Source organism: Paracoccidioides brasiliensis (genome assembly GCF_000150735.1).
Source record: "Paracoccidioides brasiliensis Pb18 unplaced genomic scaffold supercont2.19, whole genome shotgun sequence".
Lineage (NCBI taxonomy): Eukaryota > Fungi > Ascomycota > Eurotiomycetes > Onygenales > Ajellomycetaceae > Paracoccidioides > Paracoccidioides brasiliensis.
Window position 1 is genome coordinate 3,666 of NW_011371376.1, and position 14,172 is coordinate 17,837.

At 39.8% G+C, this 14,172-nt stretch overlaps 3 protein-coding genes across 3 annotated transcripts; 2 read left to right on the forward strand and 1 right to left on the reverse strand.

The window, feature by feature from the left end:
- Window positions 1-365: 365 nt before the first annotated feature.
- On the reverse strand, window positions 366-1,842 carry PADG_08516 (AmmeMemoRadiSam system protein B; the record flags this gene model as incomplete). Its single annotated transcript, XM_010765548.1, has 3 exons — window positions 366-1,281; window positions 1,356-1,424; window positions 1,487-1,842. 3 exons carry the CDS (start codon window positions 1,840-1,842, stop codon window positions 366-368), a joined length of 1,341 nt encoding a protein of 446 aa, XP_010763850.1.
- An 8,087-nt stretch (window positions 1,843-9,929) lies between these two features.
- Window positions 9,930-10,671, forward strand: PADG_08517 (uncharacterized protein; the record flags this gene model as incomplete). Its single annotated transcript, XM_010765549.1, has 2 exons — window positions 9,930-10,116; window positions 10,208-10,671. 2 exons carry the CDS (start codon window positions 9,930-9,932, stop codon window positions 10,669-10,671), a joined length of 651 nt encoding a protein of 216 aa, XP_010763851.1.
- A 1,155-nt stretch (window positions 10,672-11,826) lies between these two features.
- On the forward strand, window positions 11,827-13,958 carry PADG_12478 (uncharacterized protein; the record flags this gene model as incomplete). The annotated part of the gene is made up of 5 exons (XM_010765550.1): window positions 11,827-11,877; window positions 11,966-12,200; window positions 12,277-12,467; window positions 12,548-12,659; window positions 12,739-13,958. 5 exons carry the CDS (start codon window positions 11,827-11,829, stop codon window positions 13,956-13,958), a joined length of 1,809 nt encoding a protein of 602 aa, XP_010763852.1.
- Window positions 13,959-14,172: the final 214 nt, after the last annotated feature.

A 14,172-nucleotide genomic window follows, 5' to 3' on the forward strand; every position in this document is an offset into this window, starting at 1 on the left:
TTGGAATTACTGTTTACATATCTCGAGTTTCAAGAACGCATAAACAATAATGACAGAATGGTGCAAAAAGGGGATGTTGCAGTCCATTAACTTGCATCATCAATCTATGAATATCTACTTCACATTGAATCCAAAGTTGGTATCAATCTATTTCTCTTATATATTGAATTTTTATGTATTGAAATCCAGGATATCTATATTAGACAAAGGCAGCTATATCTTTACGCCTCGAACAGTTATATTCTAATCCCCAACTACCGCCAATCTCTTGTTCGAGCAAAGGAAGCACACCATAAATCTATAATCAAATTATAATGTTATGTATCTCAGTACTTTGCCCATCCAAACCCTTCCCATAAGCCTATCTACAGCACTGCAAATGCAGAAACATAACTAACCGAACTATCCCCCACAGCCACAACATCCGAGCTCCTCTCATACCGGATAAAATGGAACCTACCTTTCTGCATCTCACCATCCACAGCATCGACTTTACCACCCCCTTCTTTATTACCCCTAACAATCTCCAATCCAGCAATAACTACCCCGATAGGATGCCTCCCGCAAACCGTGTTGCCCGTCTTCCTCAACGCGTCCAAAAACCGACGCGTCTCCCCCGACGCAATGGCTGTCATGCACGCAACATCACACGCAGAGATACTCTCATGAATCAGGGGGACACCAGCAACGCCCTTACGCACGCGATCTTTATCTTTAACCTTCAATGAAATCCCTCCCGATACAGCCTCAATGGCTTCCGCTGCAACTCCGGCATCAGAAGTGGACGGTAAGGGCAATTGCGGATACGAGAGCGGCAAAGGTTCCGCGGGGGTCCGGGCATTGGGGACGTAATATGTATGGCCGAAGCGGAGGCCCCAGTGGCAGAAGTCCGAGGAGATTATGAAAGCGTTTGACGGGTCAGCAAGGTACGGGGCGAGCACGGATCCGAACGCTGCTTCAGTGGCTGGAAGGGTGCTGCCGACCATTATTGGAACGAGTGAGGGGTATTGGGCTGTGGGTTTTGTGGGATAGAGGCGACGGAGTAGGTGGTGGATGTAGGGCAAGTGGAGTTCTAGGCTGTGCTCGGCAGAGTCGACGGCGGGGGACATGGTTGTAAATCGGTGGTTAGAGGCATTGGTAGAAGTCAGGAGGTGGGCGATTAGTTCTGTGTCAAGGGGGAGGGGTTCGCGGGAGAGAGGGGTTAAGTAGCTGGTTAGTTGTGGGAGGGCAAGGGTGGAGAGAATGTGGTGGTGGGAGGGGCCGATGAGGAAGATGCGTTCGCTTAATTCGAAATTTGTTTTTGTTAATTTGGATGAATATTGATATGGTGTAAATCGGTGGAGGGGTTGACTTACGCATTGGAGAGGTCCAGGGTCTTGTAAGCGAAAGCAGCGCAGGGTCCTGAGTAGGCATAGCCGGCATGACTGTGTGGATACATGTGTTAGTGACAAATATACTGATGATTTGAGTGGAGGGGAGAGCGTACGGAGCAATGATGATTCTGGCTCCGGGGATGGGGAGGGGGCCTATGTCAGGCAATTCGTCGGGGACTTGTGCAAGCCACTGGTCCAGCTGTTTGGAGAGAGTGGGTTCGTGGTCTGAGTACCAGGATCCAGCATGAGTTGCTTCTCTGGAGGGCATTCTGAGTGGGGATGAGGTGAAATTTGAAATATGGGAATTCAAGTGGTGCGCAGATACGTGCAGGATATCCAAGAGCTTTGTTGAGAGACACGTTGGGTTTAGGATGCTGTCGTTGGTAGTGGAAGTCGGGATCTGGTTGGTCCGTACCGGCATGCCGAGAGTCCGAAGTTTATTCGGCATACCGAAGTTTGCTTCCCACATGGTAGCATGACTGCACAGCAAAGTACCGGTTAATCAAAACAACTAGAAATGTAATTTTAGAGAAAATTCAAAGCCAAGATATTGAATATATTTTTAACTTGAGCGGTTCTTCATTTAATCACGAAGTAGTTACATGCAAGTCGTGAAATCGTCTTATTCCGCGCGGTAGTTATACTATAAGATAACCCAAAAATCGTGGTTTATAAGGAAGAGTTGATGCTCTAAATATTATAACTAAGCTAGCCAGTCTATATTTCAACCAGACCCTTTTTCGACCACTCTATTCAAACCTAACTCACCATCTTTACCACGTGTTTTCTCAACCACATTATTAAAATGAAGTCTAATAATGAAGCTGCTATAGCTGCTACTATAGAGAATTTAAAAAATGATGTTTTTCAATCTGAATGAGCTGCTGCTAAAGCATGTAACATTTCACAAAGCACATTGAAGAGCAGAAAGAATGATTCTATTCAACAAGTAATTACTCATCAACATTAATAAAAGTTGACTTCAAAGCAAAAGATCTTTCTAATTTAATGAATAAAAGAGCAAGATTTACAAAGATTTCCATCCTCTCACACATGTGTATGAGAAATAATGACTCAAATTCTATGAATGAATTGAGATTCTACTTAACTAGGTAAGAATTGAATAATAAAGTTTCTAAAATAAAATTCTATAATAAGATTTACAATTGATCAAAGAATTATATCTCAAAGAATAGAGAATATTTAGTAAAAAATACTTTAACAGTTCTATAACTATTTTTCTTAAATATAACAGACCTATAAGATAATCACTGAAAATATATAAAATATGAATATGCATGATATTGCTTTAGAAGTATATATGAACATCAGAGTACTGGCTGAGTAAAGAAAAGACAAAATTCATATTAAATCTCTCTTTAATCACAAGTAAGTTTTAATTCTTGAAGCTATTAATGCTGATGAGTGCTATATAGACTCTCTAGTCAATTTTTATGATCATAATTGTAAAGGATTAAGCTTTAAGAACTATAGACTAGTCCTTCTATATAACATAAATGAATTGCTTGAGAAAAAGAAAAAAAGAATGAGATGAGAACTTGAGCTTAAGTGAGCTTGTATAGCATGATCATGTGCACACATGCAAATGATGACTAGGCTGAGTCAGTCAGTCAGAGTGAATCTAGAGGTTCAATCTCTTATAATACCTCTCTTCTCCCTCTTTGTTGCAGGTCTTTACAACTATTTAAAGCACTTTTTACATCTAATTTTACCTGCTGAGAGGCCTCTCAAGTGTTCAAAGCCTTCACTTCTTGTAGAAGACTCAGATCATTTCATATAGACTCAGTCTAATCTACTCATTTAATGAGGTATTGTAAAAGGTTAAGCTTTAAGAACTAGAGGCTAGTCCTCCTATATAACAAGGATAAATTGCTTGAGAAAGAGAAGAAAAGAATGAGATAAGAACACAAGCTTAAGTGAGCTCACATAGCATGATCATATACACATATACAAACAATGACTAGGCTGAGTCAGCCAGCTAGAGTGAATCTAGAGGTTTAGCCTCTTATAATATCTCTCTTCTCCCTCTTTGTTGCAGGTCTTTATGACTATTTAAAGCCCTCTTTACATCTAATTTTGCCTGCTGAGAGGCCTCTCAAGTGTTCAAAGCCTTCACTTCTTGTAGAAGACTCACATCATTCCATGTACACTTAGTCTAATCTATCTATTTAATAAGATATTGCTTTTTTCTTCAGTAGATTTATTCATCTCAAATTTTCTCAATTTCAAACTCAGATTCTTTCAAAGTCTCTATAGTGAGTGACTGCCAGTTAGTTTGTCTCTGACTAGACAAAGAATCTGTCACCACAGCATGTAAAAGCTTTATATTAAAGACATTGTAAATGTCAGATGAGATATTCAATTAGTAAGTGTGAGATTTTATCTTTTCTAGCACAGTATATTGATTGTATTTCACATTTAGCTTCTTGCATAGATGATTATTTCTCATGTTCTCTAAGCTCAACCAGACCTTATCTCTGGGTTGAAAGCTTGAAGCTGAGTCTCTTTGTCTATTTGTGTAGTTCTTTTGAGATTGCTGAGCATCTGTCATTTTTATTTGAGCTCACTTCAACACTTTATGAGCCTTTCTGATATAATCATCTGCAAACTCAATAAGATTATGTGGTGTTTCAATGAGAGGTGCCTCAGCTATATTAATAAAGGAGATGTGTAAAAGATATATTAAAAAGCATAGATTCATATCTGTTGAGATAGTATCTCTATTATGAATAGCTAGCTCTGTCAGAAGAAGTCATTCACATTAGTCATTCTATTGAAAGCTAATATACTTGTGTAAATAGATTTTCAGAGTCTGCTTCATTTACTCTGTAGCTCTATCAGCCTCTGAGTGATAGACTGTGAAGAGTTATTTCTTAATGTCTAATTTTTCACACATTTGAGTTCAAAATATGCTTGTGAAAGCTGACCCTCAGTCTGACACTACCATCTTATAGATGCTATGTTGAGAGATGATGTTATGAAGAAACACTCTAGTCGCTGTCTCTGTATCAGTTTTCTTAACTGCTTTTAATATAATCTCTTTAGTCAGTCAGTCTATTATAATCATGATGTTCATATATTCTTTAGAGCTTGATAAGTTCATGATAAAGTTCATAGAAAGCTTCTGTCACATGTATTCAGAAATGAGAAGAGGCTTAAGCAGTTTCTGATGTCAATCTCTTCATGCAGTATTTGATCTGCAAAGATGACAGTTTCTGATCATTCTTCTCACATCAGCAGCATATTCTGATCAGTAGAACTCATGTCCTAGAACTTCTGCCATTTGCTTTCACCCAGGATGGTCAGTAAGAGATGAGTCATAAGTTTTGTGCACTAATCTGATTTGAAGAGGTTTGAAGTATAGCACTCACTTATGATCTTGAAAGAGAAGCTCCTCATTCTCATTTAAAGAGCACTCAGAGATAAAGATCTTAATACTGAATTCAGAAGAAAATCTGAATTTTCTCTCACAAAGAGTCTGCTTCAGATACTGCAGAATCTTGCCATTTTTGTGAGCCTCATTTCACTGAGCTTGAAGAGACATCTTGGATTTCACACTGGCAGTAGTCACTCTTGATTCCATTTCAGATGTCAGTATGTTAAACTTAAGTAGCTGAACTTGCCTCTGCTTGATCTTCTCATCATCAGCACTCTGTAACATGTTCTGCTCTCTTCATGATAGAGTGTCTGATCTAATGTTCAACTTCTCTGACCAGTAATTAATTCTGAAGTTGAATTGATAGAGAATATCTATTCAATGTAGCTGTCTTTCATTTAGTCTGTATGTAGTTATGAAGTATTCTAGATTCTTATAATCTGTGAGGATTTTAAATTTCTTTATGCTTTGTAGCTCAGTATTTTATTTCTTTAAACACTCAATTATCACTAATAACTTCTTATCATAAATCTCATAGTTGCATTTCACAGGTGAATACTTGCAAGAGAAAAAGATATATGAGCATAGAATGCTCTGCTCATCATATTATAGCAGCACTTCTTCTGAAGCATAATTTGAGAAGTTCATTTTCAATATAGTCTCATGATCAGAGTTGAATTGAAGCAAGATTGGAGCAGAGATAAACATTGATTTTAGACATTTAAAAGCTTTCTCAGTCTTGCTCATCCACAAAAAAAATATTCCTATATGTAAGAATCATCAGTGAGGTCATGATCTTTGATAAATCTCTGATAAATCATCTATAGAAATTGACAAAGTCTAAAAATCCTCATATATCTTTAAAAGTAGTAGGTGCTGCTCATTTCAAAATAGCTTTAATCTTCTTCAGATTTATTTGTATACCCTTATCTGCTTCAATGATAAATTCAAGATATTTCATGCTGTTCATCTTGAACTCACTCTTTCTGATGTCTGCCTGCAGACCTGCTTTCTGTAGATGCAGAAGCATCTTTTATATATGCTAACAATGCTTCTGTAAGCTTCTTGAGGAAAATATCAAGATGTCATCTAAATAGACTGAGCAGAACTCATCTAGATATTCATGTAATACTCAGTTGATATATTTTTGAAATATGCTCAGAGCATTGGTCAAATCAAAGAGTGTAACCAGCTATTTAAATAGTATGTATCTGGTTCTAAAGACTGTCATTCACTCATCACCTTCTGTGATTTGAATCTTGTAAAAAGCTGTAATAATATCCAGTTTAGTGAATCATTTAGTCTGTCTAATTCACTGTAGAGTCTCTCTGATTAATGATAGAGAATATTAATTCTTTCAGATGATTTTATTAAGAGCTCAATAGTTCACACAAAATCTTAGCTCACTTTCAGACTTCTTCATGAATAGTACAGAGGTGGCTGTGGAGAAGTTGCTCATTGTAATAAAACTCTTATTTAGATAATCTGTAAGAGTCTTTCACAAAGTCAGTAGTTCCTCTCAAGATATATTATATAGTAGGTCTCAAGGGGGTTGTTCTGCACTATCATCAGCCTTTTTAATCAGTTCAATCCCATGATCTTTACCTAGACCATGAAGTGGAGGTAGAGTGTTGATGACTTCCTTATCAAATATGTTCAAAAACTCATGATAATGTTCAGACAGCTTTTCTCTAGAGTCAATCTTTAATTTCACTTCTAGAGTCTTTTGAATGTCAGTCAAACTGACAGTGAAGATCTTGATGTTTCACTTCTCTCAAGTGCACACAAGCCTAGAAAAGCCTACAGCAAAGATGGAAATCACATCAGCTTTTGCATTTGAACTAGGCTCTATCTTTATGCCACTCTCTTCAAATTTTATAATTTTTTGATAAGGGATCACAGTCATCTTTTGCTGGACCAGCCAGGGGTTGTCTAGATATATGTTGTGACTATGTAACCTATTCATTATATAGAGAAAGGCTTGTTCAGTTATGTGACTGTCTATATCAATTCAAATGCTAGTTACTATGCTCATAGAGAGTTCCATGAAGTCTCCAAAGCTGGTCATTTTAATAGAGGGAATTTTAATGCACAGAAGCTTATGCTTGTTAATGTAGAATTAAGAAATAAGATCATAGACATTACATCTACTGTCTATCATTGCTTTAGTTGAAAAGGTATTATCTATTAGAGCATTAGCATTGAAGGGTTTGAATATCATCTTAGATTTAAATCTTCTTCATTGCTTTTTCATAAGCTTTTTATTTTACTTCTTTCAGTATTTTTTGATTGAAACTACTCTTTTCCCAAATCCTCACTTATATTCACATCATCATCATTCAATACCAGCTCAGAGATCATCTTAGCTATCATGAGAGTGGCAGAGTATCTGAGAGATTTGAATGAGCAGCTCTTAATTATATGATTTCTGACTTTGCATCTCAGACACACACCTTGCTTTCTTCTTTGATTAACCTCTATCTGATTTATCAATTTGATGTAACAGGCACTTGAGGTCACAGTATGAAAAGAGAGATTCACCAGATCATCAGCAGAAGCTTAAGACTGATTTCATCAATTGAAGACAGTATGACAAAGTAGAGAGTGTGGATTAGATGTTATATGATCTGAAGAAGATCTGTCCTCACAATATTTATATCACTGTCTTAAAGTCTCAAGCTCAGAGAGTTGATAATCAAATAATATAAGCTTCTTTCAGTAATTTTCATAGAGAGACAGTTCTCTTATACTCACTATGCCTTTTCTCAACTTCATGCTTAAAGTGGATTTTAAATATCTCTTTTTAATATGATCAATCTATTCATGACCACCAGCTTCCAGCAGTAGCTGATTAAATTCAGACAGAAAGTTAAAGAGAGCTCTTCTACTCTGTCATAGATTGTTGAGCTTTTGCATAATTTTTTTCTGTTATGCAGAATCACTAAAGAGCATGTGTGTCTGCTCCAATAAGCTCTCTATCATAAAGTTAATCTTATTTTTATTATTCTCAACTCAGAGATAAACTTGAGCTGCTGTCATTTCTTTCAGTCTTGAGTATATATATCAAGCATATTTCTCATTATTATCTAAAGCTTTTTTATTGATTTTAAGCTTTGATTGAAGCTTTAGCTCTCTTTGAGAGTAGTACTTCAGATTAGAATCATCATACTTCTCACAGTTCAGTAGCTTGATCTTTGATCTTCTGACTGCAATTAGTGATTGTGAGTTCAATTGAGAGAGAGTTGATGTCAGAGTGTTCAAAACTTGATGTAAATTAGCTATTTTAGCTTGCTGGGCTGCTATTAAATTCCTGTTCTCACACTGTATCTGTTTCTGCTGTTGAAGAAAGATCATTCATTGTTGTTCAAAGCTGCTGAGAATGTCTCTACTCATTACTTCATGTTGATTCATTTGTGTATTTATTGTACAAGTCTGCTGCTTTATCTCATTCATCTAGATGTTTTCAATGTTGCTTGTTTGTTCATTAGCACAATTGCTAACCCAGTCTATTTATATACCAGTGCTATTACTGGACTTCATGTTATAGGATTTAAGACTCTCAATAATCTATCATATATCAGCATGTTTGCTGAGCTTTGTGATATAGAATTAAGACTCTCAGTAGTCTATCAATGAAAGAAGTCAAGCAATTCATAATGTAAAGAGTTAAGCTCTAAGAACTAGAGACTAGTTCTTCTATATAACAAGAACAAATTGCTTGAGAAAGAGAAGAAAAGAATGAGATGAGAACTCAAGCTTAAGTGAGCTCACGTAGCATGATCACATGCACATGTGCAAATGATGACTAGGCTGAGTCAGCCAGTCAGAGCGAATCTAGGAGTTCAACCTTTTATATTATATCACTATTGAGTTTTTATGAAAATGTTATATATATTTAATTCATTTAGTATTTCTATCTGCTCATATATCTCATGTTCTTCAGCTATTTAATCTTGAAGTGTTTTCATTCATGAAGAGCTACTATAGAGCTGAGATTATTGTCTTAAGCTATCTAAATGATGCAGCTTCTGTAAAGTAAAGAAGATTCATACAAGTCTATAAACAAGTATATTCAAAGGCCTTAGAATTTTATAATATATATGAATAGTAGAAAGCAGCTGGTCTAGTGTCATTTAATTCTCTCAAGAAATTAGATTTTTTTTAGATTTAAGATCAGAGTTAATCTAACTCTTGACTGATGACATCTACACTCTTTTTATCTTCTGAACTGCAAGATTTCTTGCTTACAACTCTGAGATTTTAGACATATATATATAAGGCTTTGCAGCAGTTGAATAAGAAGAGAATTCTTACAAAAAAGCAGTAAGTTTTTCTTTACAAAGCTAGTAAGATGATTGATGAGTTGAATGGTGTATTAGCTGCTAGTCAGTCTACAACTTTTAAACTCTCTAATCAACTAGAGACTCTACAGCAGTCAGAAATCAAAAAGAAGATGGAAGTTGATCTAAATACTTAAATTATCAATATAGAAAGAATTAAAAAGGCACAAGAGAAAGCTGCTACTTTAGAGACTAGAAAACAACTACAGAAGTTAGAAATTGAGGCTAAAAAAGCAGCAGCAGCAGCTTTAGCAGCAGGTCTGGAAGCCTGCATGTTTGAATGACAATTAGATTGAATTTGTAGTTAAATATTTACCCAAATAGGAAGGGTGGTTACTTTGAATAGAGTGGTTGAAAAAGGGTCTGGTCGAAATATAGACCGGCTAGCTTAGTTGATTTTGAAGGTTTTTTGAATTGCTGCTTTTACTTGCCGCTAGAACACTTAAATCTAATGCGGCCTAGCGTTGTATCAGTGGATGATTTGCATACCGTAATTACGCATCTCATCCAATCAGTACGTTTTTAATACGAGAAACTGGGCTTTGCAGTGGTATTGAACGGTATTGTATGTTATAATGGCGTATTACGTGTATTAGGTATTCCCTCGCGTTTGGCAAGTGTAAAGGTACCCGCGTCTTTGTCTTCGGTTTCCTTTTGTACCTCCAGAACTTGTCCGTCACTCCATTAAGTATCCCCTCATAGTTGAGGACCCTGTATATATAGATAATAACATATATATTCTAGAATAATCGTCCTCGATTGTTGTTATACTTACTATATTCTATCCTCCCCTGACTTCCTTCACTCCATTTCATTACTATGTCTCTCAAGCGAAAGGCGTCCTTCACCACCATCACCTCCCCCGGGAGCTACTCAACCTACTACAATCCCACCTCTACAATCCCCTTCCTGGGTACCGTCACTATCGACGAGCAACCACGACACCTGCACAGCAGAACGCGAAAGCGATTCCGCAACGACCGGCCAAACGACCAGTTGATATACGGTATGCAGAATGGGTACCCATATCAGGAGCATTGGAGTTGTTGGAGTTGGGGTGCAGTACATTGACCGGCCAAACTAATCCAAACCTGCAGATAAAACCATCAAATGGCTCTTTTCTGCTCAGAAAAAATTGCAGAATTCCATATCCTCCCCAGTCGCAGCGGAGGACACTTGTGACAGTTCCGAAGAACCATCACCCACGTTCACAATGCCAGATCCAAACCAGCAAACGCTGCAGAAGTTCTTCCAGCCACTTCGTGTCTCCCAGGTTCAACAAAGCCATCAGCGAGGGAGTTCGGTGCCCCTTGTACAGCCATGTCCAATTGATATATCAAGGACCCAAACGCAGCAATGGGCTGCCAGTACTGCCATTACTGTTTCTACAGAGGTGGATCCGCCACCTGCTCTCTCCCACTCGGTATACTCTGGTATCATGTCTTCTGAAGGCATGGATGTGGACGTGGCTATGGACGTCGATTGTGCTGTTATCGAGGATTTCAGCTCAGTACCGCTAGACATGGAGAAGAGATGGGTTGGCGGCATTGGGTGGATGTAGCTGTTTCTTTTTTCCTCTGCCTTCCCTTTCGCCCATTCTGTTCTTACTTGTTTCTTCTGGTATTATTATTATTTGCGTTGTATGAGTTTGGTTCTTTTGTGCTGTATCCGTATTTATTAGCTACATGAAGTCGAATTATCTGATCGGCTTTCTATTTGTTGAAACTGATGATATGTTATTGATTATTAATATTTCTCTGGTCCACTCGTTGTCGACCTTCCCATCCTCTAATAGGTAATATTTTGAGATGTTTGGATAAATAGTTGATTTCATTCCTTACCCTCTCTTTTCACTGATGTTCGTATTCCGCTCTTCCTGCTTAATTGACCTCTATTTGTTATACGAGGACATGTCGTTCGATAGCTTTATCGTGAGAGGCGGGATCAATTCAAGAGTTCTTGGTCCCAAATCGAATTAGTGAGACAGAACTCTGTGATATTTGGTAAAATGAACCAAGTGTTTTTGGAACGGGCTTCAAAAGCTATTATCCAGAAATCGCAAAAGTAACAGGCAGGAGCTTAAGCGGTGCTGTTGTGCTCATACAGTATAAAGATCTTCTGTTGGGTTTATGTATTGAATATCGCTGCCTCAGGCGAAGTCGTCCCGATATGACCCACACGGGCATTTAGCTACCGTAAAACAAACCACCTAACATAACGTCTTCAAATTCCAACTGTCCACTATCCATCCAACTATCCCTATCCACTATCCACCACAGGTATCCCCTTATCCCACTATTAAGAAACGCCCATCTTTTTCTTCTCTTCCTATATCAAATTGGAATATATCTGCTGTTTCTATGACCCCCCGTTTCAAATCCTAACCCATCCTCTTCAAAGTTCTCCGCCCCACATACCAGCTGTTCCGACCGAACCTCTCCAAGAAGTCCGGACCCCTTTGACCGCCCAGCCACTCCAATAACGCCGTCGTCATGATCCCTCCGATGCGCTACCCAGTTTCTTGAAAATTCTACCGATCTCAAAAATACTTCAGCTCAGATAGGGATATAGAGATATCAATTCTTCTCCTCCCTCTTTCTCTCGATCAATATCACTTATCTTGCCACAACCCCTAACCTGTCAACCAACTTGCGTAGCCCCTCGATAAGTCCCTAACTAATCCCACACCTCCCAAATACCCCGAACATAGCCAGCTATGCCTGGCGCAAGTTTCGAGAAATCTGTCAAGGGGGCAACAAAGACTAAAGTCAGTATCTCTCTCTCTCAAGAATATTCTCTGCCTCACCCAAGCCAGCATCAAAACTGATCCCAATCGGCCTTGTGCAACAATACAGAATGCCGCCCCAAAGTCCAAATATATCGAACACATCCTTACCGCAACCTACAACGAGGCCGGCGTTGCTGAGATCTTTCGAACCCTCCAGTTTCGCATACGGGATTCAACATGGACCATCGTGTACAAGGCCCTTATCGTTGTTCACATGATGATCCGCGAAGGTTCGGCCGGTGCCGCGTTGAAATACCTTTCTCAGAATCCAAAGAGATTGGCCATCACTAGTATATCCGAGTGTGCGTATGGAATACACATATCGTCAAAGGAGAGGAAAAGGGAAGAGAGAGAGGTTGTACTGACGGCGAGATATAGTCCAGGCGCAAGGAGCCAATATTTGGAGATACTCCGAGTATCTCGTTGCTCGGGCAAATGCCTACGCGGAAACGAAAACGGATTTCGTGCGGGGCGGACAGGGACGGCTAAAACGACTTGCCATTAATAAAGGTCTATTGAGGGAAACGGAAATTGTGCAGAAGCAAATTCATGCTCTGTTAAAATGTGATGTATGTACAATGCTGACCAGGAATACGCTTATCTATGTTTTTGGGATACCAGACCGATTCTGACTTTTCCCCTCTCACAGATCTTAATGGACGAGCCGGAGAATGAAATCAGTTTAACGGCATTCCGATTGCTGACATTGGATCTATTAACACTTTATTCTGTGATGAATGAGGGAACTATTAATGTTCTAGGTACGTTATGCGCATGTTCATATGCTTAGGCTATGTATTTCTTGAAAGTAGCTAAACGGTATGACGTTCTACATAATAGAGCACTATTTTGAAATGTCACGACCAGATAGCGAACGTGCCTTAAAGATATACAAACGGTTCAGCGCTCAGACAGAGGAGGTCGTGAGATTCTTGCGTATCGCGCGTCAGTACGAAAGCGCAACACGCCTGGAAATACCGAATTTGAAACATGCATCGACCGATTTGTCCAAACTTCTCGAAGATGACCTTAATGATCCCGACTTTGACCAGCGACGACGTGAATATCGCTCCCAAAAGTTTGGAAGTAGCAGCGTCGAAAAGGAAAAGGGCCTTGTGAGAAGCAGATCAGTATCAGCGCCACAGAAACCCAAACCCACTGTTCAACCAGCAGTTCCACAATCAGCAACTCCGAAGTTAGAGGTTAAGATCTCAGGTCCAAATCTTCTTGATTTCTTCGATGACGAGCCTCAGCCGCAGCAGCAGCAGTTGTCCATGCCTCAACAAAGTCCCCATCAACAGTTTAACCCCCAAAACTTGCAGTTCAAGCAACAACAGCAATTCCAACAAACGGGCTTCCAACCACAGCCGATCGGCTTCAACGTACAGCAAAACAACTTCCAACAGCAGCCGCAGCAGCATTTCACTCCAGCATCAGACTTTGGTCAACAACAGACGGGCTTTGTCGGTCAATTTGAACAATCAAATTCCAACCCTTTCGGCCAAAACCAGCCGCAGCAGCAATCACAATCTCTCCAATCACTCCAGCCAAACCACTCTGGCTCCGGATTTGGCGGTTATGCCCCCCAGCCACAGCAGCACACCTTCCAAACAATTCTCTCCAGCATCCCACAAAAGAGTGTTCCCTCCTTCCAGCAAACCATGCTGACCGGCAGCCCCGCTGGAGGAAGCCGCCCCAACAACCCTTTCCGCCAATCCATGCTCCCCCCATCCACTCCAGAAAACACCAGTCCCACAACCACGGACACTGCCTCTCTTCTAAAGCGCCAATCCACCAACCCCTTCGCCAAGCGCATGACAACTCAAAGCCCACAATTCGCCAACGGGTTCCCCAAGTCCCTTCTCCTCGCAACCACCCACACAGCCATTGCCACAATTACCATCACAACAAGAACAACAACTCCTACCCCTCCAACCCCAGCCAACAGGAACGAACCCCTTCTCACGACCGCAGACAGCACCAGACTCGCAACTACAATTCTCGAACACGACGAGACTCACAGCAGCATCCCTCCTCCCGAACCCGACAGTCAGCACTAACCCATTCTGTCAGAGGGCATTTATATATCAGCAGACGGGTCAGGGTTGGCAGGCCGGCCCGCAGGCCGGCCCGCAGCCGACAATGGGCGGCTTGGAGAGGTTGGAGACAGTATCTGTTTTCCCGAGACCGGGGCAGCTTGCTTGATTCTTTTTATGAAAAGGAGAGGGGGAGGGGAGAGGGCGAGGAGGATGTTTGTTGGATTCGGATTATTCA